This window comes from Arvicanthis niloticus, chromosome 1 (genome assembly GCF_011762505.2).
Source record: "Arvicanthis niloticus isolate mArvNil1 chromosome 1, mArvNil1.pat.X, whole genome shotgun sequence".
NCBI classification, from domain to species: Eukaryota; Metazoa; Chordata; class Mammalia; order Rodentia; family Muridae; genus Arvicanthis; species Arvicanthis niloticus.
The window spans coordinates 110,116,622-110,142,848 of NC_047658.1; the positions used below are offsets into that span (position 1 = coordinate 110,116,622).

Sequence of the window (26,227 nt, forward strand, 5' to 3'; positions counted from 1 at the left end):
GACTGGGGAGCTAGCGAGGGGGGGAACGAATGGGGGGGGAGGAGGGGGAGGGGAAGGGGGAGGGGGAAGCTTATGGTACAGATTGCTAGTGAGAGAGTTGTTTTAAAGTGCTGGTTAAGTGGCCATGTAGAGATAGACCAGGACATCCCAGTAAGTAGGGACAAGACAGTGAAGACCAACCCATGGGTGAGAATAGGGTTATTAATTACCCCTAATAATTAATAATATCTGAGGATATTATTAATAACCAGAGAGACTTCTAACCAGGCCAGACCACTAGGTCATCACATAGTGGTCTGAGGGTTAAGCTGTGGGCTGGTGCCCTGAACGACAGAGAGCAGTTCACCCAGGCCTGGGATTTCTCAACAGTGAGAAAGGAACCATCTCAGAGGAGAGAGGAAAATCCCACCCAAGGAAAAAAGTCCTAGAACGAGCGTCAGTGAAAAGACTGAATGTCTCCATCCTCAAGGGCAGCACAGGTGTAGCTCCAAGCTCAAGAACTTTCCCCTGGGACCACAGTTATTCTGACCAGTAGGGGGAGTGGGACTTACCAGTTCTTTGAAGTTTGGGCTAGTGAGCATTGGCTCTCTATGTGGTAGCAGGGGGGATGCAAACCTGCGGAGTTTCTAAATTGGAGTCTCAGCACCAAATGTCGTGTTTATAAAAAGATAAGAAGGAGAGAATATATTTTGGTGGATGTGTAGTCAGGTGTGGGGAAAGCGGGTACCTCTGCATACTGAGGCATCCCTTCCCCCTGAGGGACCAGCCACAGGATGATATAATATAGAAGAGTTCATTCTGGGCGTGGGGATGGGAGTTGAGAGGATAGTATAGACAGAGAAAGACAGAGAGATAGAGGGGGGGAAGGAGGATGTGGACTGAGGGAGAGGGAGAGGGAGAGGGAGAGGGAGAGGGAGAGGGAGAGGGAGAGGGAGAGGGAGAGGGAGAGGGAGAGGGAGAGGGAGAGGGAGAGGGAGAGGGAGAGGGAGAGGGAGAGGGAGAGGGAGAGGGAGAGGGAGAGGGAGAGGGAGAGGGAGAGGGAGAAGTGGAGGCTGGCCATGAGCAGGTGGATACCAGGGGTGTGGAGGGAGGGAAATGGGGAGAGAGCAGAGAAAGGGTGAGAAGGCAGAGCAGGAGCAAGAAGGCAAGAGCAAGAGAGAGCAGAGGGGGCACGCAGCCTCTTTTATAGTGAGTCAGGCATAACTGGCCATTGCCAGGTAACTGTGGGGTGAAGTTTAGACACAATGCTAACAAAGATAACAAGTCATATGTTTTTGCACCCCTAAACAAGTTTGACTTAACTGCACCAGATGTACTTGATCACACATGTAGGTGGGAGGTATGCAGGCAGGGAAATATGTCAGGATGTATGCTTGTCCCTGATCGGATGTAGACAAAAGAGGTACACAGGCAGGAAGTACATCTGATGTATACTTACCCCTGATTGGACCTGATGGGAAATAATGTGACCTTATGGGTTTGCCTTTGCTTTTCTTCCTTCCTTCCTTCCTTTCTTTCTTTCTTTCTTTCTTTCTTTCTTTCTTTCTTTCTTTCTTTCTTCTTCCTTCCTTCCTTCCTTCCTTCCTTCCTTCCTTTCTTACTTTCTTCTTACTTTATTGATTCTTTGTGAGGTTCACATCATGTACCCCAATCCTACTCATTTCCCCTTCATATCTGCCCTCCTCCCTGTAACCTTCACCCCCCCCCCAAAAAAAAGTCCATCTCATTGTGGAAGCTGTAATGAGTATACCCTTTTGCCAAAAACCATCTTCACTCACAAATGTTCATTGCAATGACTGGTTGGTCTGGTTCAAGGCCTCTGCTACATCAATCAATACTGGATCCTCACTGGGACTCCTCTCTGATAGCCTGTTGCCTTGTGTCATGAGTATGAGTATCCTGCAGCTTTGAATCTGCAAGACCGCCACTTCACACAGTCTAACAGTTAATAGATGGGGGTAGATGTGGGGGTGGGTCAACTCAGGGACTTGGATCTGGGTCTGGATGGTTGCCAAGTTGGTTAACCAAGTTGGTAAGCCACCAGCTCTCCCACACCCATACTACCAAGCCAAGCTCTCCAGCACTGCCCTAACTAGGTCACTGTGGAGAGCTTTTGGGGCTTCTTGGCAGGAATCTGACATTGGCCAAGGACAAGGAAATGAGCTTCAGGCAGGAATCTGACACTGGGCCGTGATAAAGAAGTCATTTCAGGCAGGAATCTAATCTTAGGTTAAAACAAAGAAGTAATTTCAGGCAGGAATCTAAATCTTAGGCTAGAACAAAGAAGTAGGCTTCAGGCATGAAAATGACTTTGGCCTAGGACAGGGAAGTAGGCTCAGATATTTTGGTCACTCTGATAAGCCCTTAGAAATTGTGATCATGGGAGTGATCACGGGGACTTTGTTTATTGCTTTGCTTGTTCTTTGACTATTTGCATCTATTGTATTGCTAGTTCATCAACCTAGAATTGACCTTAATACTTGCATGTAATTAAAGTGGTATAAAAGTAGACTGGGAAAAAATAGACTGGCCTTAGCCTCAGAACTGGCTGGGGTCCTGCTACAATGTTGTCTAATTGTCTTTTTTCTTTTTAATCCTCACTCCTGAGATGAAGAACTTGTTGACTGGGCTGGCCTAGTCAGGTCACCCAATGCCACAGCTGGCAAGGGACAGGGCTAGCTCTCCCAGCTCCTACTTCACCAGGACCAGCTCTACTGTGCTGCCCAGGTAAGATGCAGGGAGAGCCTGCTCTCCCAAGTGCTGTAGCCAGTGAGGGGCAGGAGTAGCCCTCCTGCTCTCATGACCCCAGAGACAGCTCTCCTGACTGCCATAAATGGAAAAGGGTAATGGGGGTAGGACAGCTCTCCCTCACCCACTATTTCACACAGCATATGGGTGGCAAGGGCAGCTTTCCCATGCCCCCACCACCAGTGCCAGCTCAACTGTGCTGCCAAGGCAAGGTGCAGGGCCTACTCTCTTGAGTGTTGCAGCCAGTGAAGGCCAGGCAAAGCTCTGCCCAGGCCTTGGACATCAATATGATTCCAGGTGCCAGCCTAGGGCACATCTGCATGATCTTTGGTGGTAACACGAGCCACAGATATCAACACAGACCCCTGCTACTACATGGTCACAGACTAAAACATGGCCCTCAGCAGCACTGGCCAGGACTTCACCATGGCCTCAGGTGGCAGGGCAGGCTACTCACACCAGGCTATTCTTCTCTACCTCTCTTCATAGTGCTTCTCATTCTCTCCTATCCCTCCATCACATACTTGCATGTGGCAGTGGCTCCCACTACAGGGGGGCTATCTTAGAGTTTTACTGCTGTGAACAGACACCATGACCAAGGCAACTCTTATAAAGAACATTTATAAGAGGACGGCTGGCTTACAGGTTCAGAGGTTTAGTCCATTATCATCAAGGTGGAAGCATGGCAGTGTCTGGGCAGGCATGGTACAGGAGGAGCTGAGAGTTCAACATCTGAAAGCTGCTAGCAGAATACTGGCTTCCAGGCAGCTAAGATGAGGGTCTTAAAGCCCACACCCACAGTGACACACCTACTCCAACAGGCCACGCCTTCTAATAGTGCCACTCGCCAGGCCGAGCATATACAAACCATCACAGGGAGCCATGTGGCAGAGGACAGCCTCTGGGTGTCTTCAGTCCACACATGCCTCCCTTGAGTTTGCTTTTTTAAACTTCTGCAAAATGTGACTTGTTAACATTTTCTGCCAGCCCAGGAATGGACCTTTGCTCATTATCCTGGCCAATATTTAATAAAGCTTGATTCAAACTTGGCTCAAAAATTGTGGGAGTGGTCGTATTCTTGCCTTGGTGGGATTGACACAGACATAATAAAGCTATAGTCAGAAAAGCACAAACTCAAACTGTAACTTACCTTGAAACATGCACTTAAAATTCACACTAAAAAGTTTGCCTCCTTACGTGGTCCCATGGAGAACTAAAAGAGGACCAAAGCCAGGCATCACCTCCCACATTCACTGCCAAGTCTGATTCAGATTCCCTGGTACCCATATAACGGAGGGAGAGAACTAATTCCCACAGGTTGTCTGTCCTCTGACATCCTTACACAGGCACATGCACATTGCTCAAGTAAATACGTAAATGTGAAACAAGGGATTTAAGTTGAGGTTTTCTTAAGTAGTATCAGTTTCGTTGAAGCAGGGGTGGCCCTTGAACTTCGGAGTCATATTCTTTCACCAGGCTGAAGTCCCAGAGGATCTTCCTATTTCTGTTTTACTTGGTGCTTGAGTTGTAGCCCTGTGCAGTGCTGTACCTGGGGTGCAGATGAAGGTACTCACTGTTGCATGAAGCAAGAGCCCTTAACCACTGTGTCGTCTCTCTCTCTCTGACTTCATATTTTACAGTCATACATACCTGTGACCTTTATGTTTGTTTAAGTCTGTCTTTTCTTTTTCATTTTCTCTTTTGAGATTGGGGTTCTCTCTATACCCAGGCTGGCCAGAATTCACTACATAGCATAGGTTGACCTGGAATTCCCAGGAACTCACAGGTTTCATCTTCAGGATTGCACAATCAACCACAGTTTCTTTTCAGACTTTTATCATAGCCTCTATAAAAATATTTTTGTCATTGTTGTTTTAAGCCACTAAATCTGTCGATATGGGTGTAAAATAGGTAAAAGAGAGTAAAGCCAGTTTTACTCATGAACCTAGCAGCCTCTCAAGAAATAATCCTGCCTGGCTCGCAAATAAATTTGCCTGGTGGACCTCTAGAGGAAGCAAGCATTTTGCCCTGCTGCTTCTGGAGATGACTGAGGCCCAGAGACTAACCAAATGCAATCCAATGCTTTTTCTGGGGCGGGGAGAGGATACTGGGGTTAGGGGGTGGGGAAGGTTAAGACAACAAGTTCCCCAGTGTAAGGAAAGTAAGGACATGCCTATTCCAAGGTATGTTTCAGGGGGAGATTTTTTAATTGTATGTAGATGTGAGGGAGAGTACAGCCAGAGGCATCTGGAAGAGTCCAGAGCAGAGACAGAAAGTAGTAGACTAAATATGACCAGCAGACTGTGTTAGTATTCTGTCTAAACTCCACCTCCACAGTTACCTGGCAATAGCCAGGTATGCTCTTCCCCACAGCTACCTGGCAACAGCCAGGTAGGCCTGGCCCACTATAAAAGGGGCTGCTTGCCCCCTCCTCTCTCTCTCAATCTCTTGCTCTTCTAGCTAGGTTCTGCAGGACTACCTGGGGCTAGAGCAGGCAGCTTTGGATCAGTCTGGAAATGTTGGTTCAAGCCAAGGGCTCAGGCTGGTTGGAAATTTTGTTCAAAGCATCTAGTTTACATAAGAAGCATCCAGTTTACATCAGTTTTTAACAAGTCTAGGCTAACTGGTTTTGATTTGGAACAGTTTTCAGTCTTCAGTTGATTGGGAATCTGGACAGATATAGACTAGGGTCAGAAGGTAAAGTTAAGGTCCTTAGGGGGAAAATCTTTATCTTGGGTGCACACTTGAAATTTCAGGCCTGTGGTCCTAGAAGTTGGAGGTGTGGAAGTAGTCCCAAGACTAGGGGAGGAGGAGAAGGAGGAAGAGGAGGAGGAAGAGGAAGAGGAAGAAGAGGAAGGAGAAGGAGAAGGAGAAGGAGAAGAAGAAGAGGAGGAGGAGGAGGAGGAGGAGGAGGAGGAGGAGAAGAAGAAGAAGAAGAAGAAGAAGAAGAAGAAGAAGAAGAAGAAGAAGAAGAAGAAGAAGAAGAAGAAGAAGAAGAGAGAAGGAAAAGGAGGAGGAGAAGGAGAAGGAGGAGGAGGAGGAGGAAGAGGAAGATGAAGATGAGGAAGAGGAAGAGGAAGATGAGGAAGAGGAAGAGGAAGAAAAAGAGAAGAAGAAGAGAAGAAGAAGAAGAAAGAGAGAGAGAGAGAGAGAGAGAGAGAGAGAGAGAGAGAGAGAGAGAGAGAGACTACCTTTAAGAATAGGCAGTAGGTAGAGAAGCATAGACTGTTGGTTGATAGGAATATTTGTCAGAAACCTGTTTGACCTATGACAGGTAGATTCAAGTTATGACTTCCTGAAGCTTACATAAAAATTTTAAGTTAATAAAAAGAGATAAAAGTTTTGGATATGTTACCATTACCATAGGAATCTACAGTACAGTTTATAATCTGTACTAAAATACACATAGTAAAAAATCAGCAGACTCACGCTTTTAAAAATTTGAGCTTGTGACTATGATAATAGCGATGGACTTTCTCTAAGGATGAAATGAGCCAATTCAAGCCAAATTAAAGTATAAAGGAAGGTTTATCAGGGGCAGCTCTTGAGCAGGTTACTCTGATCCCAAGTAAGGAGGCCAGGAAAGTCGCCATGCATACAGGGAGACAGAGGGAAAGAGATGGAAAGAAAGAGTTAGCACAGGAAGAGAAATACAGAGAGAGGGAGAGAAAGAGACAGACAAAATGTATGGATTATGTAGTGAGGAGCCTCTGGAGGGGAGGAAGCCTAGCCTCTAGCCTGGAAAGTTCAGAGAGGAACTGAGGGATGCAGGTAGAACTTTGAGGCCAGGTCCACTTTGGTATGTTAAATTGTCCTGGATCTGAGACCCAACAAAAGGTAGTCAATACTTTACCAGGGCTAGATAAATAGTTTTTCAGAAATCCATTGATGAATGTTAAAACTTCAAGGGGGGTTGGAGAGATGGCTCAGCACTTAAGAGCACTGACTGCTCTTCCAAAGGCCCTGAGTTCAATTCCCAGTAACCACATGGTGGCTCACAACCAACTGTAATGGGATCCGATTCCTCTTCTGGTGTGTCTGAAGACAGCTACGGTGTACTCATATAAATAAGTAAGTAAGTAAGTAAATAAATAAATAAATAAATTCTGAACTTTGGAAGTCTTAGTATAAAAATAGCATAGCAAGAAAAAATATAAAACATTTATCGTTTTTCACATACCTTAACTCACCTCTTCAGATCTTTTTAACTCACACGTGCCTTAAATCACTTTCATAGACCCTCATAACTTAATCTTTCACATCCGTAAATCTTTACAACTTGCATTTTACATATCTTAAATTACTTTTTTAGACCCTCACAACTTTATATAAACATCAAAGATTTTCCTTTTCCATTCAATAATTTACCATGAGACATAAGTGGTTGATTAGTGAGAGCAGTCATTACAAAACAAGTTCCTTTAAAAAAAAGGAATAGCAAAAAGTTACACTGAAACCTGTTTGTGAGTTTATCTCTTCCAGTGTTAAGCTGGCCAGCAAGGAAAACTGTCTAGTCTGATTTTTACAAATGAGAAGAACTGACCAGGCAGCTGCAGCCTAGGGGGAGGGGATGGGTAGCTGTAGCTGTTAAGGGATAAAGCTTCAGTTAGCCACCAACAGCATCAGAGATCTGAGAAGGATACATTAGAGTAGGAGGTATAATCCAGTGGCCTCTGGAGAGTTACCCTAAGCTCTCCCGTGGCACACAGGACAGCATTAAGTCCTCAGCTGTAAGACCCAGAAGATCTGAGACATTTTTCTGTGGAGGAGAAACTTGGGAAAACTGACCTATCTTGGTGAGACACAGTAGGGTAGTCAACCTAGCAGTGGCCACAGTTTAGGCACAGCCCTGGTGGTGGGCAAAGCATGAAACACTTCTTTGCCCAATAGTTAGTGTTCACAATACAGGTGACGTTGTCTGTGCCCCATCTTCATTGGAGACCTTAGGGTTGATACTAATAGCAGGCATTTCTGTCTATCATGGGAAGCTTTTTCATTAAACACTTTAAATGCCATATCCAGGAGATCTCCAAGGAGTTTGAGAAACATCTATTAAGTACATTTAATTTTAAACAAACTTTTAGTTACCTCCTTAGACTTAGCCTTGAAAACACAACAAGTTAAACAAAGCTTGTCCATGTAAATGAATTACATCTGTTTTTAGCATGACTATGAGAAGAGTTCTGAGATCATTAAAGAATTTGTCTTAATTATCTTTAACAGTTTACACCAAGTTAGCAGCTGATACAAGGTTAGGATTTTACAACTTTATCTCAGTTAAAGTTTGGGCCTTAAAATTGAAAATTTAATTGAAAATCCTTTATCACCAAAATAAAACTTTAAAGCATTAATACAGACACAAAGACAAAGGCTAGACATATGTTTTCAAATCAGTTTATGCTGACCTGAATAGACCTTAGTGAAAGAATAAAACTTGGTGTGAGTTGCATCTGAAGCCAACTAGACACCCATTGGCTTCAGCTTGAACATCATTTAAGGTCAAGTCAAGGGTACAGATATGTTCTCTTTCTTTCCAGTTTTTTTTTCCATTCTAACCTCAAAACCCACGAGTCGGAAACCTATTAGTAAGAAGCCAGCCTGCCACTGTTCCCTCTTGTGTAATCTTAGATGGCCCACTTGCTAATAGGCTTTGATCTTGTGATGCTATCTTGCACATGCTGCTTGTGTTTTTCAAGCTTAAACCTGTGTACCCAGAAGTGCCAGGGTCTCAGAATCAGCTCCCAAATCTGTGCTGTGTCTCTGGCCGGTCAGGTTGCTGTTCAAACCGATAAAGTTGCTCTGGTTAAGAAAACGTGGTGTGTCTTGAGTATTGGGATTTTTGCCTGACCTCACAACATTTTGAGAGTTCCTCTGGGATCCCAAGATACCCCTGATACCCAAGGGCAACTTTTTGAATTGGCAGCTTCAAGGAAACCTCTGGATTTAAGCCTGATTTTTTAGTTCTTGCTTCTGGTGACTCTTGAGAGAAACTCCACATGGCACTGCTTTCTGAGTCTAGGGAGGATGAGGAACCTCTGGCCCCGTCTATTCCCTTTTGGTGAGGGATCTGGTTTGTCTGTGTCTCCCGTCAGTCTCTTTGTAGTGGCTAGACATTCCGTCTGCGTTTGTTAGTGTCTGATCTTACTTTTGCTTTCCCTGTCGGTGTCTGTCCTGGATTCTAAAATGGAATTGGCCATCCAGTTTTCTCTTGAACTTGTTTTTCATTTTAAGGATTTTCAGAAGAAAGCTTTTTAGTCCACCCTGGCAAACTCAAGACCCTCTGCCATCGTAAATGGACCACCTTCAAGATAGATTGGCCCTCCGAGGACACTTTCAATTTAACTGTGATTTACTCCACACAGGCCATCATCTTTGGACAACAAGGACAGGTAAACTAAAGCCCCCTACGCTGTGGCTTGGCAATAGCTGTGGAAGAGCCATTTAAATGGCTCAAACCTCTCCTGCCACAGTCTAGCAGCATCCCTTCAGTACTTTCCCTCAGACACAAATCCTAGAGGGATGATACACAGATGAGGCCAACCCTCCTACCTAATATCCTCCACCCACTGCCTAACCTTCCTAGCTGTTAGACGTCCACATGAAGCTTAGAACAGACCACACCAGACCAAATGGTTCCGGGGGGGGGGCGTTTCAGGAGATAGGAAAAGGTGGGGGGGGAAGAGAAGTAGAAGAAAAAAATGGAAGAAGAAAGGAAGAAGAGAAGTAAAAGCCGGCCATGACCACGTGGAGCGTGGGGGAAGGACGGGGAAGGGGGAGGACACAGAGAGAAGCTAGAGACAAGAGATCAAGAGAGAGAGAGAGAGAGAGAGAGAGAGAGAGAGAGAGAGAGAGAGAGGAGGGTGCAAGCAGCCCCTTTTATAGTGGGCCAGGCCAACCTGGCTGTTGCCAGGTAACTGTGGGGAGGAGCATACCTGGCTGTTGCCAGGTAACTGTGGATGTGGAGTTTAGACAGAATACTAACATTCCCCAGTTTTGGCTTAATTAAAAAAGAAAAATTAGAAAGAGGTGACGGTGAAGCAGGAATGGGGTTGTTGTGATATCTGGCTACTTCCTGCTGGCATTGTGGGCGATGTGTCTCTAGATGGAACCTAGAAGAATGGGTATGGGGAATGTTTGTCATGTCTCAGGAGAGTTGGCTGTTTCCTGCTGTCCAGGGTCTATGGAGCCATCTGAGGATAGGTCAGAAGGAACAGGTCCAGTAGAAGCAGCTGTGTATGTGACAGGAGATGGAACATCTGGAGGTTGCTTCTCTGGAGCTGTTTTGGATGCGCCTGGACTTGACAAGATGTAGGGAATAAGATTAAGTACATTTGGGAGAAAGAAAATTTTTTTCTAAGATGTACATTTGAAATTCAGAGGGATCCCACCCTTTGGAATAGGTAGTAAGTGGAAACTTTAGGCAGATGTACTTATCTGGATGGCATCTATATGGTCCGTGAGAGGTAGATCTGAGTGGGTTTCCTGTAGCTTATAAGTTTACAAAAGAGATAACAGCATGAGTTAACAACAGGAGCAGTCTTCAAGATGAACCTTTGCTGGATCGTATAGTGGAATGTTTTATTAGAGTTAAGCAAATTTATAGGAACTCAGATAATATTAGGACAGTGGCATAGCAAGAAGAGGAAATATGAAGCATTTAATTGATGGCAGCTGAGTTTAGGTAATGAGGTAACAGATAATATCTGTGAAAGCTTAGCTGTCAATGTAGTCAGAAGTCTGAAAGAGTAAACAATAATCTACCAGTTATATATTATTTTTAAAAAATGACAGAGTCCACTAGCCAACAGTTCTCATAGTCTTCGTAGTCTCTTGGGTGAAGTCAGTTTGGCTTCCAAGCGCAGAAGACGCAGGGCTTTTTCTCTGTGGAATGGATATGCGTGACATGATAAATGATTTACCTTGTTTTAGCCAAGTCATTTGACTCAGGGCATCCAGTTTAGTCCGTTGCGTTTGTTAGTGACTGTATCATCGCAAATCCAGGCTGTATCTTCTAGGTGTCCAAGTCTTCTGAAACCATCTTGGGTCAACTGTTAGAAGCTTTGGGAATTCTATTGGCCATAAACTTAAATATACTATTAGCAGACTTCTGACAGGATTGAGAGCCATAAGGACTGGTTGTAACTGAACAGAATTTAATAGCAGTAATAAAAATCTATTAAGACAGGATAGGAAAGAGTCTTAAGTAACTTTGGCAGGTTGTGTAGGTAGAGAAAAGCACATTTTTGTATTAGCAAAGAAACATTTGGCTAGGACCAGAATAAGAAAGCTGGCAATATTGGCATATGAGCTGGTGGGTTGGGGTTGTGGGCCACAGGTCATGACCCGGGTTGTGCTATGGGTCCGCAGCTGAGGGCATAAGTGCTGCAGGTCAGGTCCCTGGTGGCAGTGGCAGGCAGGGCGAGACTTCCTACTAGCGGCTGGAAGTCACTGCCCAGTGCCTCTGGTGGCTAGAGTCTGCAGCAACATTCATGTTAGCTGTTTTTGTGGCAGAAGGCACCACTAGCACTCACTTTACAGGTCCTGGGCACAGAGGGAGAGAGAGAGAGCCTCCCTCGAGTGCATGGGTAGCCAAGCCCTTTGCGTGGGTGGTTGTGCACACGGGGAAGCAAGTCTCAGAGAGGGTCCCTTGGAAGGGTGCAAGGAGTAGACCCAGAGCAGAGCTAAGAACCACAGAGGGGAAGGGAGCAAGTCAGGTCCCGGACCTGCTGTTTCAGGTGAACCAGCCGAATTAAATAGCTGCAGCCAGCCTTCCACAGAGGAGGCAAAGTGGGGAAGGGAGCAAGCAGCGTCTTGAAACGAAACCGGAGGAACAGGGGAAGAGGCCTACATTATCAGGCAGCACATGAAAGACTGACCCCAGGGGAGACAAGCTAGGGACTAGAGCTTGGAGCTGGTGCTCCTGAGAGAGAGAGGACAGTCTGTCCAGGCCCAGCCTGGGGTACTCAGCTGCGAGGAAGAAACTGTCTTGAGAGGGGAAATGTCTCACTCAAGGGGAGGAGACCTAGAACGAGGGTCAGGGAAGGACAGGGTTAGCTCCGAGCTCAAGAAATCTTTCCTGGGACCATGTGGGTGGTTACTCCGACCAGTGGGGATGGCTAAAAGAACCTGGGGTGGGGAACAGGTAGGACACATGGAGGGAGTAGAGCAAAAGTAGATGAATGCTTGGATATAGGGAACCTCTTTCCATTTACGAGACTGCTGGCAGTATGTATGAAGACCCTTTAAAATGATTGGGTTTAGCGTGCCATTAGGTGGCCATTTTAAACCATTATCTAGAGGGTACCAAATCCAGACCTTATTGCAGAGGTGTATCAGTTTGGAAAGCCTCAAATCAGGCGTTAATTTTAGAGATTTGAGGGTTTTCAGGAGACAACTCAGTGGGGTGTCTGGGGGTACAGTTGAAGACAATGTAGTGCCCATTGGGTGATGGGGGGGGGGGTTGTTACCGAACTATTCATATTGGCATTCCAAGAGAAGAGTTGGTAACGAATCAGGCAGGCAGCCTAGATAGCAGGTTGTCATGAGAATATCTAGGGGCCCTGGCAGTCTCCCGGAGATTGCCAGAAAGCAGTTCAACCTGGTACCAGGATTTTCCGGTTGCTGCAAGAGCTTGGGGGGAGGGTCTGTAAACTGCTTTAGAGGAGGGAAGTCACCCAATGGCCAAAGTCCTAAGTCATAGGTCAGCCCAGAGGCCAGTCATATGGACTGGGGCATTGAAACGTCAACCCCTCAGTCCAGGAAAGGCTGGTCAGGTCCTATCTGGGCATCTAGGGTCCCTCCCAACAGTTGGAAGCTCCTTACCAATCAATATGCCGGTGTGTGTTTGTGGGCTTCCGGAGTCTGGTATCAGGAAAGGTGGAACCGTGAGGTCTGTGTAGGCCTGTCTGGCTGCCTAGCCCATGTGGCAGAGCACCACGTGGTGGGCCGCAGTGGCACAGCTCACGTGGTGGAAGTTCTGTGAGCCTCACAGAGGCAGGTGGGTTTGGCTGCAGCAGTGGTAGAAATTCATGCAGTTGGTGACGGCAGGTACCAGTGCATGGAATCCACATGGTGTAGCAGTGGTGGCGGCTGCAGGCCACGTGGTGTCGATTCTGCACCGTCACAACAGCCATCAGCTGTGGCAGCCAGCGGCCCGCTACATGGTCACAATTCCCGAAGTTTTCAGTCTTGACCCAACGCACCAGTGTTAGACGTCTACATGCAGCTTAGAACAGACCACACTAGACCAAATGGTTGGGGGGGGGTGCGGTTATTCGGGGGATAGGGCAAAGGTGGGATCATCTGGTGGTAGGAGTGCACAGACCCAGTTGAAGCAGTCTGTGGGGCTGGGCTGGAGCATCTGTAGGTAACCATTTTGGTCCTGTAGCAGCAGGGATCTCCTACCAAAGTCCAGGTGGATATCCCTGGTCTGGTCTGCTGCTTTGGGGACATATTAATGTCTGAGGGCTGTGCAGAACTGACCCCACTCCTCATCTGGAAATCACAGGAGAACTGGGCCTGGCATGAGAGCAAGAGAGCTGACCTCACCCCTAGCCAAGAGGAAATTTACTGAGTAGGTGAGGAGAAACATGGTTAGAGCAGGAAGAGGGGAGAAGCAGCTGAAGAGGTGAACTCTAGGATCAGAGTCAACTCTGGTGGGTGGCAGAAGCCTGCAGAAACAAATGACCCAAAGATGCATACCTTAGGCGACTATGTAGGAAGTAGTCAAACCAACAGCATGGTTTGGGTCGGAGAGGCCCAGCCCCTTGGAAGGGGCTCATATTCCTCCCCGGCTTCAGGCACCAGATGTATAAAGTGAGTTCAAGACTGTTCCAACTATGGTTAGGGGCAAGTTTTTTTTTTTGTTGTTGTTGTTGTAGATAGGAGGGAGAGCACAGCCAGAGACTTCTGGAAGAGTCCAGAGCAGAGAGAAAGTAGCAGATTAACCATAGCCAGCAGACTGACCCAGACCTTAAGGAAGGTGGGGGAGCGGAGAAAGCAAGAGAAGTAAGGGCCAAAAGAAAGGGGGGGAAGAGAAGGAGAACCAAGAAGGCACATGGCCGAAATGGCAGAGTTATACAGGAATGAGAAGCTGGGGAAAGGAAAGCCTATGAGCTGGGTTTAGGGTAGGAGTGAGGTGAGAAGAGCCATGGGTACTGAGTGAGCCTGGGGCAGCATGCTCTTTGGTACACTAATAGAAACCACAGTTTGCCATTTGTTCTGAGTTTCTTTTGGACCTGACACCTGGGATTTGCCTTCATCTAAACTGTCACTTATTCCCAAGGAGAGCTTCCACCAGAGAGCTTCATACAGCAAATGACACCTGTGGTGGTTTGAATACGTTTGGCCCCCATAGACTCATGTGTTTGAATGCTTGGCCCATAAGAAATGGCACTATTAGGAGGTATGACCTTGTTGGAGCAGGTGTGCCCTTTTTGGAGGAAGTTTGTCACTGTGGGGACAGGCTTGAGGTCTCCTATGCTTAAGCTATGCCCAGTGCGGCACACAATCTCCTTTTACTACTTGCAAATCAAGTTGCAGAACTCTCAGCTCCTTCTCCAGCATCATGTCTGCCTAGATGCTGCCACGCTCCCCACTATGATAACAATGAACTGAACCTCTGAAACTGTAAGCCAGTCCCAATGAAATGTTTTCCTTTATTAGAGTTGCCTTAGTCCAGATCTCTGTGAGTTTGAGGCCAGCCTGGTCTACAAAATGAGTTCAAGACAGGCAGGGCTGGTTATACAGAGAAACCCTGTCTCGAAAACCTGCCTCCCTCCACCCCACAAAAAGAAAAAGATTTGCCTCAATGGTGTCTCTTCACAGCAATATAATGATAGCTAAGACAACATCTGTAGGACCGTTATCTTCTTATGATATAATAGACAACAAAGGCAATAATTAGCATGCTCAGAGGTGATAACCGGTTTCTGGGACCTAAAAGTGGGAAAAACAAGAAATATTTTGGTCAGCTCAAGAACAGAATGTCAGAATTATAGGCCATGGCCAGCATGTCCCGGTTGAATTTGTTGTATTTTTTTTAGCAGTACTGGGGATTGAATTTAGGGCTTCATGCATGCTAGGAAAATACCCTACCACTGAGACTCAGCCCAAGCCCTCAGTTTTGCATACATTGTTAAATACAATTCCAACTTTCATTCTTTCACAGGTGTAGGTTCTTTTGCTGGCATTATTTATTGAAGAGGCTGCCCTTTCCCCCACTGAATGTTTGGTGCAAGGGTCTATGTATTATAAGGAATTATTAAAAATCTCATTAACACAGGAATGAGACAATGTGGGTTGTACATGATGATTCAGCCATGAAAAGGTAGGAGGCCCTGACAGAGCTTAACCCTAGATCAGCCTTAACATATGATGGTTGGGTAGCTCGGTGGTTGAGGCACTCTTGCAGAGGATCCAGGTTCAGTTCCCAGCATGAACATGGTGGCTCACAACCATCTGTAACTCCAGTCCCAGGTAATTTGACACTTCCTTCACACACATGGCCCAGGCATACATGCAGCAAAACACCCATCCATGTAAAGAAAACATGATGCTCAGGGACCCAGACACAAAAGCTACCCATGGTGACTCTACCTCTGTGAACCCTTCAGATAGGCCAGGCCACTGAGGCAGATCATCCTGGAAGGGTCAGGGTCTAACAGAGACATATTTTGGGGGACATATTGTAACAGATAGAGGGGCTGGTTATTCAGTGCTTGATGTCCACCTTGAAACAGTTAATGCTATGGTATGTAAATTTTCATTCAGTAAGAAGACAGCCATAGTAAGTAAAAATAAACCTGTTATATTCGAAGCAGACCGACTGCACACTGTGTTAGCTGTGGAGTTGCACTCCTGGAGGACAGGGATTCCTTGGGGACACCTGCAGAAAGACACTCTCAGTTCTTGCTGCCAGACCCCCTCGGGCCATCAGCAGCAGACAATGTCCAGCAAGGCGTGACGCCACTCCAACCCACATCAGGCAGCATCCAAGATCTGAAACTGTTCTGGCCACACAGCTGTCACCAGCCCGCTGACATCTCAGACAGTATCATGTGATTACCACTTAATACATGACATTTACTACATTTTCCTCCTCCAGTGATGCCCATGGCTTCTTTGGTGGCCTTGGAGTGAGGAAAAGAAGAGGCCTACTCAGCCTTTCTCAAGAGACTCAGACTTCAGATTCTGCAGAGTAATAACACTGTGGCTTGTGCTGGTGCCCCCTAGTGGTCTGAAGGCTCAACAACTCCATCTGATTCGAGTGACTGTCTCTAAGGAGGGTCAAAACCACAGGATTCCCCCAGACCTTGCCCTGTATCGGCATATTTTTCCGAAAGTTGGGAGGAGCTAAGGTGGGAGGAGTAAGGAGAGGAAGAGAAGGAGTAAGGAGAAGAAGAGGGGAGAAAGAGGAGCTAGAGATGTAGGCACCACGGATGAACATTCATGTACCAAGAGCAGTCCTGGGTAACAACTTATATCTAGGTTAGTTAATTGGGAAACACCTCCAGTTGTGTGGGCATCTTGTTATTGAGCATTACCAAACATAGAAAGCCTTTGAATAATCATTAAGCATTAGAGTCTCATTTTCTACAGGGTACTGTGTGGATGGCGGGATGGACTGGGCTCAGCCCCGCCTTGTGGAGACAGCGAGGAAGATTGGCAGAACCATCTCCCATGCTGGAGTCTCGTGGGTTGTAGGGCCAGTGTCTCTGGCCGCCAGACTCTCTGGCCACCTGAGCCAGCCGCTTGAGCCGGTGGCCTGAGCGGAGCGGCCTGAGAATATGCTGCCGCCGCTCATGGCCTCAGGCCCAGCCTAGTTGGAAACATGGAGGTTCTATAACACAAGACAGATCAGGTGCCGCCAGTTTAAATATCTCCCACAACATTGCCCAGCAGTTTTTTTCTCCACACAGTTTAACCCAGTCCTACCTTCCCAAGAATGAATGAGGTATTACCCAGCCCTTGCAAACCCAAATACACCGAAGAACTCTCTGGAAGACACCACTCAGGAAAACCTAGTCCCTTGCCAGGTGTTGTTTACTTTCCCTCAAGGGACATTAGTCACGAAGATCTCCAGCAAGAAGTCCTGTACCATCCAGACCAGAAAGTCTCCACCACACAGTGTCATCTGTCAAAGTATGATACAGACTGTTCCTCTCCCTGAACATTAGAGGCTATTCAGGCAACGTACAAAGCTACCACCGACCCAGGCTACAGTGATACTTACTTGGTACATGGTTGGCACAATTCTGGACATTTTGGGTCATAGTAGTAATGTGTTTGGCACTGGCATTTCCGGTCACTGGTGGCAGAGCAGTCAGCCACCATTTCCTGGCCTGCTATCCGGAAAGAATAGGGTCAGGTTGAGGTGACGACCCTCACATATACACACAGACCCCACTGTCACCCAAAAGGAACACAGTGTGACCTGGTAAAAGCTTCACATTCCCATCACAGATGTACTGAGTGATATACAGCACTGCGGTGAGCATTCTCATCCTCAGACCTGAGATGATGACTTGGGAGGTCCACTGTTCAGTATCCTGTGCAACAGCATCAAACTGCCCTGAGGACTCCATCACTGCTGGTCCTGATTTGTAGGCCCTCTGCTGCCCCACAAGAGGCCATCATCTCCATCAGACATCTCTGAGGGTGCTTTATTTAATCACTTTATTGTTTTCTGAAGAGCACCTAGTGACCATGTGCCCAGACTGCTAGTGGGTCCTTGGGCTCTGGGTGTACACCTCTCTTAATTGAGACTTACTCAATGGTTTATAAAAGAAGATGGTTTTCCCATTGGGGTGTTCCATTTTAACCTTGTGCCTATAGTTCAGTGCACCACAAAGACTCAAGCTATAAATGTCACCTCTCACACTTTTCTGAAGCTAGGCAGTGTCCTTTCTTAGAGTACAGGAAGGAGTATAGGCAGAGAGGACACTCAGCCCAGCTCTCTGCAGATGTCTTATAGCATCAGGGGATCTGTGGTAATGGAATATGGTTCTGTCTTTTTTGTTTTGTTTGAGACAGTATTTCTGTGTGGTCCTGGATATCCTAAACTCACAACATAAATCAGTCTGTGTAGAGACAATATCTTATGTCTGTATGGATGTGGCGCCTGTCAGTAATAAGTCTAATGGCCCATGGCTTAGGCAGGAAACAGGAGGTGGAACAACTGAGAGAGAGAAAGAATTCTGGGATGGAGCCAAGCAGGAGGTTGGTCCAGGAAGATGTGAGGAGATGGACTCATGGTACCTGAGCACAGGTAACCAGTCATATGGCAGAATGTAGATTAGAATAAATGGGTTATTCTGTTATGATCTAGTCAGAGAAGAGCCTAGCTATATGTCCAAGGTATTTGTAAATATATTTTGAGTACAAGTCTTTATTTCTGGGAGTATGGAGCTGGGAGGAAGAACCAGAACCTAGTTTCTACAATTAGGCCGCACACTGAAGTGTCCTTTCTATATCTGTCTCCCGAGCTCTGGGACCAGAGATGTGTGCTGCTATACTCAGCCTGCTTCCATCTTCATGCTTAATGGATGCAAATGACAGGGCTGAAGCATGAGATATTGTAATATTTACCACTTAGTTTAACATGATTCAGTGGCATAGGAATATGTACATAGACACACATGCATGCACACACAAAACAGAATCCTCGCCCCCTCCCCTGCTATGCTAGAAAACAAACTCAGGTCTTCTGCATACTAGGCCAGCCTCCTGAGCTATCACTGAGCTGCTTCCACTCCAGCAACTGCTTAAAGTTTGTTTACTTTGTTTTGTTTGAGACTGAGTCTCACTATGTAGCTCTGGCTGTCTTTAAACTCACTATGTTGGTCAGGGTGGCCTTGAATTGGTTGGTCAGTGCTGGGATTAAAGGCATATGCCACTCTGCAGGCATGGGCCTCATCTCTCTGCTGTATCTCCAAATCTGCGTGCCCTCTGGCCTACTCTTTAAGCTCTTCTCTGTGTCTAGGAACTTGCACACATGATTGCTTATGGTGATTTTTCTAGGTACCTCTGTGTGTTTTACTAGGTTCTGCATTCAATTGACAATTAGGAGAAAAATTATCTAAAAAAAAATGGCAGAAGGCTGTGATTGTAGTTTTTCTGACATTGTTTTTACTAAGTCCCTCTTACTCATAATGAATAGTTTTTGCCTTGGTTTGATTTTGAGACAGGGTCTCACTGTGTAGCCTTTGGAACTGCCTTGGAACACACTGTATACACAGGGTGGCCTCCAACTCAGAGACCAGCTGCTTCCATCTCCTGTGTGCTGGGATTAAATGTTGTACAACCATGCCCATTGGTAAGAAACAAGTTTTATGCCAGTGGGGACTCTCTGGCAGCATCCTGGCATCCATCAGTCATGGCTATTCCATTCTGGTACTGGACTAACGTGCTTCTGACTCAATTGCCGGTTTTCACAGCTAGCCCAGCCTCTGCTCAGTCATATACTCACGTTTATCACAGGTGGAACAATGGATACAAGACTCCAGGCCATTATTATGCTTTGTGAACATTCCTGGCTCACAGCTCTCACATTTTCCTTTGGTATGGGGGATCGTGCAGTGCTCCTGGACAAACATACCTGGGGATGAGGGCAGATGGGATCAGCCTTGCTCCAGGCACACAGGGGTAAGGGACTATGTAGCTCTAGGTAGGCTTAACATTTTTAGCACAAGTTCAAAATAATCTCTGGGATGTCACAAACTGCTTGAGAATCTGTAATGGTTGCTGGCTCCCTGAGCTACACTCTGTCCTGTGGATATCTGACCCTCAGGGGACTAGGAACCAAGCTAGCCTGGAGTGAGTAGAAAGAGCTCCCGACTCCCTGCTGGGCTCCCATAGGCCCATATATTTGAATGCTTGGTCACCAGGGAGAGACACTATTTGAAAGGATTAAGAGGTGTGGCCTTCTGCTCTTCCAGAGGTCTTGAGTTCAACCACATGGTGGCTCATAACCATCTGTAATGAGATCTGATACCCTCTTCTGGTGTGTCTGAAGACAGCAACAGTGTACTCACATATATAAAATAAATCTTTTTTAAAAAAAGAGGTGTGGCCTTGTTGGAGGAAGTGTGTCACTGGGGCTGGGCTTTGAGCTTTCAAGGGTCCAAGCCAGGCTCAGTGTTTGTCTTTTTCTGCTGCTTTTGAATATGGACGTAGAACTCTTGGCTACTTCTCTAGCACCATTTTTTATCTATTTCAAACCTACCTCTAGTCAGGCTTCCTGCCATTATGATAATGGACTAAATCTTTCAAACTGTAATTCAGCCCCAATTAAATGCATTCCTATATAAAAGTTGTGGTCATGGTGTCTTTTCGACTCTGGCTCCCTGGAGGTCATGCAGAGAGCTTTGGGCATACAGTTTAATAAGTTGTCACCCATGCTGGAGTAATATTACAATATGCAGTTACCTTAGTCACCTATGGGCCTAAAGTAACACCAATAAACTCAATGGTTCACCAAACCACACTGAGTAAATCATTTCTTTGGTCTGTTCTCAGTGACTATTATCATTTCCTGTTATCTGGAGTGGGCAGTTGGTGTTCACATCTCCCCAGAAAAAAATTACACGACCATGGTTCCTGATACAGAACACATGCTGAGAGCATAAGAACAAGCACAGACATTGCTACCAAGATAGAGTGTGACCACAGCAAGCCACTTGAGATGTTCCAGCTCCACTTTCCTCATTGGAAGTGGTGGCAGTGGGGGTTGAGGGCATCCTAGCACCCATGGCAATCACAGGTAGATGAAATTAACCCTCCCAGCTCCCTTTTCTAAGCTTTCCTCTTAGCTGGGTGTCTTTGGTTAAAGATATAGAACTCATGCCTTGAGGGTAGATAGCTGGGTGACCCCACATTAGTGAGGCCTTGTTATGAATACTCACACCAACGCTCTTGAACACACAGAGGGCTTCCTTTGGGGGGTTCTCTGTGTACTTGGGTTAGGAGGCACTTCCTAGAGTTTGAAAGAGTAGGCAGTGGCTGAGTTAAGCTCCCTGATCCACATGCTCTTCATCTTGTATAGCCTCTGGTGTGCTTCAAAGGCCACCTAGTACTGTGCTCTGGCATTGGGTCCCAGTGAAGAACTCACCTGCAGGACACCGCTTGCAGCAGAAGTCTTTAGACCTGTATTCATCAGGGGTACAGCCGGAGGGGTTCTGGCTCTGTCTGGAGTGTGATTCTAGCATAGCAAGAATTACCTGTGGGTGGAAGAGGACAAGGGGCATCTTATATTTATTGGTAACTGCACAGGATGGTTTAGAAGATGGTGGAAAAGGCGAGGCCTCCTTGTGAAGCGCACAGCAGGGACTATCAGATACTATGCTGTGCGGGGCTGTAGCACCTTGTGTGGGTGTGGGTCCTGTTGGGCAGAGTTGTGGATTCCACATGTCTGCCGAGGCTCAGGGAGGCAGAGGTGCGGGACTTTGAGTTCTCTCCACAGCATGCCAGGCAGATACTGGGCTATGAGAAGCCCCTGAGCTCCCCCCCCCCCCCCGGGCATGGAGAGGTCTCAGCCTGAAGTCCCGCAGGGGCAGAGCTCCTGGTTTGGGGGGTCTCCGGGCTGAAGCGGCTAGATGGGGAGACTGGTGGTCTCTGTCCTTGGGCTCCCAGACACTGCTGGAAGTCGATGGAAGAACTGAGAACTGGGCATACAGGCTGCTGCCTAGAGGGACGAGGGAAAGAAGCTCTGACAGCACTCTTGGTTACTGGGACTCACTTGGCTGCGTCAAGACTGGCTTGGCTAGCTTGCTTGAACTGGCAGGCCTCCATGGCGGGAATGCAGAGAGGTCTTCCAGGGGAGATTAGACAAAGGCTTGATAGTTGAAGACCTTCTCCACGGGTCTCCACAAGGGGCCCCAAAGACATGAGGAAGTCCTTGGTTTTAAAAGGTTTATTGTCATGGCAGAAAGTGGATCTAGCTGTACCCGCACCCCTCCATCCCTGGACCTCAGGGCGGACCTGAGTTAAATAGGGAGGGAGGAGGGTCTGGGAAGGAGTGTTTAATTGGCTACGCCCTCTGGCCTTTAGGTACCTTATTAATATGGAGATCTCTTGAGGCTCTGCAGCCTGTAGTCATGCCCTCTACCTGTGGAGGGGTTGGTAGGGGTGTTGCCCTACTTGACTGAAAGGCACTGATCAGTGGAGGTCTTCAGCTGTGTGTCAGGAGCCTGGAGTCTGGGAGCATGGCCGAACACCTACCGTCCCATTAGTGTCTGGGTCTGAGACCTGTGCTTGACCAGGAACCAAGCTATCCTTTCACGGTCCCACAATGCTGTAGCTGATGCTATGCTCTAGAACTCTGAAGCTTACAGTTGCCCAGAGAAAGTTGCACAATACATCACTGCCAAGTCTGGTGGCTCTTGGCTGTTTGCACAGCAGTATCATACCCCCACCCGCCCATCCCTAGTTCACTTCTAGCAGCCAACAGTGCATGTTCTAGCACAACTTGTGACCTATGAGGATCCTGTCATCCAAACCTCAAACTCTGATGGCTGCTTCCTATGGTGGGGCTGCAGATGGAGGCACCAGTTGGAACAACTTGCAAACGGATAAAGGAGTGAGAGCTCTGATTTGTTTTTTCTTTTCTTTTCTTTCTTTCTCTTTTAAAAAGAATTGTTTATTATTTTATGTATGTGAGTACACTGCAGCTGTCTTCAGACACACCAGAAGAGGGCCTCAGATCCTATTACAGATGGTTGTGAGCCACCATGTAGGTTGCTGAGAATTGAACTCAGGACCTCTGAAAGAGCAATCAGTGCTCTTAACTTCTGAGCCATCTCTCTAGCCCCTTGTTTGTTTGTTTGTTTGTTTGTTTGTTTTAATTCACCTTCTTTACATACTATTTCTCTAAGTACTCAAAAGCTTTAGATGTATTTTTTGGGCTAGAGAGATGGCAACTGAGAGCATATGCAGGCTAGGCAGAGTGGCACATATCTTTAATTCCAGCACTCGGGAGGCAAAAAAAGATGACTCTCTGTGAGTTCCAGGATAGTCAGGGCTATGTAGTGAGACCCTGTCTTAAAACAACAAAACCAAAAAAACCAAACATATGCTGTTCTTGCAAAAGGCCAGAATTTGGTTCCCAGCAACCACGTGAGAGGCTCAGTCACCTGTAACTCCAGCTCATGAGAATCTGATGCCATCTCTGGCCTTCTCAGGAATTGCAGGCGAGTGACATACTTAACAACCATGTAGGAAACACTTATACAAATAAACAAAATCAAATCCTAAAAAAATTAATCAATCGATCAATCAATCAATCAATCAGTTTTTGGTCTTTCATTACTCAAAGCCTCAAGTAACTGTAAAGAAATTACACAATTTTATTTTATTATAGTACTGAGGATTAAACCCAGGGCTCATACTAGGCACTAATTAATTAGCAATGTTCTATATTTCTAGCTCTGCAATAGATGATTTTAAAGATTTATATTTGTGTTTATGAGTGTGTGCCTGCTTGATTGCATACCAGCATGTGTGTGCAGTGACTGAGGAGGCCAGAAGAGGGCACCAGATCCCCAGGACTAGAATTACAGACATGTTTGGGTGCTGGGAACTGAGCACTGTTACTCTACAAGAGTAGCCCGTACTTTTTTATTTTTTTTTTAATGCACTCCAGATACTGATACATGCTACATGAAACACAGGCGAGAGCAAAACAAAAACAAAACAAAAAAACCAAACAAAACAAAGCTTGATGTGGTAATCGTTGATCATTGATAGAGGGTTGAAAGAACATGTGTGAAACCATGATATCATAAAAGCTAATAAAGCCTATAAGTTAATAGGTGATTCACTATTTACCATCATCATGTCTCACTTTTCTCATCTGTAAAATGGGGATAGTAATATACCTACTACTTAGGGTTGTGAGATTAAATAATGCACATAGAACAGCTGGTATGCTCCCAGCACATTCTATCTCCTCCCCACTTGCTTCTCTGAGTGATCTGCCTCAACTGATACCCAAACACGAGAAGGAGCTCAAACCAAGCACACAAATCAACTGAACTCTTTACCCCCCCCCCCAAAAAAATAAACCCCAAAACACTGAGCACTGAGGCTCACTTCTTTATATTTGCATTTGTATGGTACACACTCTGGCACATGATTCTCCACAGCAGCAACCATTAGGACCCATCTATACATTCATGGAAGCCATCCTCACTCATCCTTCCCACTGTGCTCTGATCGCATACCTAGCTGGTGTCGTCCTCACAAGCTTCTTCATCTCCCCTGTGGCTCACTCCAGCCTTCAGCAAGAGAAACTCCTTGGCCACAGAAAAGCCTGCCCCCATACATATATATATAGCCTTCTGGTAGTCTCTGCCCATTTATTGTCAGGAATTCTGCCCTTAACTTGTCAGGCAAGAGTCTTCTTTTTAGGGTTCCTAGGTTTGATACCTACATCTTGGTATCGTCTTCACCATCATCATTTGTCGAATCTGACCCTTTTCATCACTGCCCTGAAGGCAATACTATTTTCCCCCTTGAAGCTGGCCTGCTTCAGCTGTACTTTCATTTAGGAAGACATGACCACAGGTCAGACAGGGGATTTGTTAGAATATTTTTATAGCCCATGCCTTTAATTCCAGCACGCAGATCTCTGACTTCAAGGCCAGCCTGGTCTACAGAGTAAGTTCCAGGACAGTTGGGGTTACACACAGAAATCCTGTCTCAAAAGACCAAAAAACCTGCACATACCTCTTATTTTTTTTAATTTTAATATTCTTTGAGGATAGTCTGGTTTGTTTTGTAATTCTTTAAAGAGAAGTTATCTTTAGTTTTTTATTTTTATTTTTGACTTTTACAGGACAGTATCTCATACACAGTTCTGGCTGTTCTAGAACTTTCTATGAAGACAAGGCTAGCCCCAAACTCATAAACATCTGTCTACCTTGTCTCTCAATTGCTAGAATTAAGGACATGCACTACCACACCCACCTCATCCTCAATCTTTCCTTGAAGTACCTTCTTTTTGTGGCATTATTTGAGTCAGTCAACACCAACCTAAAAAAAAAAAAAAAAAAAAAAAAAAAAAAAAAAAAAAAACCAACCTAATATTGCCTAGATTGTTTCTGGGGGTTGTGGGGGTTGGGGATTTAGCTCAGTGGTAGAGTGCTTGCCTAGCAAGTGCAAGGCCCTGGGTTCCGGCCTCAGCTTTGAGAAAAAAAAAAAAAAGAAAAAAGAAAAAAAAGAAAAAGAAAAAAAAAAAGAAAAAAAAAAAAGAAAAAAGAAAAAAGAAAAAAAAAAAAGATTGTTTCTGAGGATTTCTGGAGGACAAAATGCAGTGCCAAGACTTCTCAGGCAGTGCCTGGGCAGGCATGGAGTTCCAGAGCCCTAATAGGGAGGAGCAGAGATTTCAGGGTCAAGGACCATCCCATGTAAAACCTGGGTCCAGTCAGGGAACTCTGAAAACACCAGTTGCGAATCCGCTGGCAGCTTGCCAGGAAATCTAAGTGATCTCAAATACTATCTTAGAACAACCTCAGGATTATTTTGTTGTTGTTGTAACTAAAGATCTAATGTGTTGCACAAACGGATATCTTTATAAGTTTATAAAACATAAAACTTTTCTGCTTGTTTTTGGTTTTGAAAACTCTTATGAGAGAAAACTGACATAAAATTAAGTTGGCTGTAACCAAAATGTCATTTACAGGATTGTCTAGTTTTGTTTGTTTTTCAGCCTTTCTGTGTGTAGCTCTGGCTGACCTGGAACTCATTATGTAGATCAGGCTGCCCACTGACTTAGGTTTAACTGCAGTTTACTATTAAAGAGACAAGGAGTGATTTCGGGACGAACTTAACAGAGATCAGAAAGGCCCACGAAAGGAATAGCCATCCCTTCCACATAGATTCTTTTGTAATAGTTAGTACCCCAAGACCAGCCGGGCCGGACCCACCGGAGGCACACAGACGACGGAGCCGGTGCAAGGACCCACACCAGTGTAAATAATGAAACATCCGGAGAAAGTCAGGCTCCTTCGCGATGGACCGCTTTCCAAAGATAGAGGAGAGGCTTGCCCCTCTTGTTCCAGCGCTCGGGGACCGCTCGGGACACCTTTCCCTTGGCTGCGCGCTTGGCCATTTCCCTGCCTCTGCTCCACACACCACCCCCAAACCCCCAACTCCTGACCACTTGAGAGTAGACGACTTTCAGAGGTGTTGGTTAGAGGTGCCCAGGCTGACCCTGGCGCACCGCCAACATCCCGCGCACCGAGAGTCCGGCGGGAACATTCCGCCGCAGCCTGGGGATCCGGTCCCCAGACGCGACTCTCAGCTCCTCAGGGCCGTATCTACTCACCTGCAAGGGCATATTCAGTAGCAGCAGCAGCAAAAGGAACCAGCGATTCAGACTGCAGACCGACCCGGGGAAGCCAACCATGGCTCCAGGCAAGCACGCCGCTGCTCACCGGGGAGGAACTTTAGTTGATGGCCACGCCTCTGGTCAGCCCATTGC

The 26,227-nt window shown here is 46.2% G+C and overlaps 1 protein-coding gene and 1 long non-coding RNA gene across 3 annotated transcripts in view; one reads left to right on the forward strand and one right to left on the reverse strand.

Annotated features, from left to right (window-relative positions):
• The window catches only part of LOC143434682 (uncharacterized), a 22,379-nt gene extending 5,393 nt beyond the window's left edge, over nt 1-16,986 (forward strand). Inside the window, exons 2-4 of the long non-coding RNA XR_013104384.1 lie at nt 2,609-2,727; nt 8,980-9,137; nt 15,854-16,986. This is a non-coding gene — a long non-coding RNA (uncharacterized LOC143434682). The remainder of the gene's footprint in view (nt 1-2,608; nt 2,728-8,979; nt 9,138-15,853) is intronic.
• LOC117721633 (tumor necrosis factor receptor superfamily member 23-like) lies at nt 14,376-26,227 on the reverse strand. Of its 2 annotated transcripts, none has more exons than XM_034520451.2 (6): nt 26,072-26,227; nt 20,858-20,966; nt 19,217-19,345; nt 16,982-17,090; nt 15,552-15,634; nt 14,376-14,685 (listed from the first exon to the last, which is right to left on the reverse strand). In XM_034520451.2, the coding sequence occupies exons 1-6, from the start codon at nt 26,150-26,152 to the stop codon at nt 14,612-14,614; spliced, it is 585 nt and encodes a 194-aa protein (XP_034376342.1). In that variant the 5' UTR covers nt 26,153-26,227; the 3' UTR covers nt 14,376-14,611. The 2 variants fall into 2 exon arrangements, with proteins under 2 accessions (XP_034376342.1, XP_034376335.1); XM_034520444.2 differs by having other exon boundaries at nt 16,982-17,093.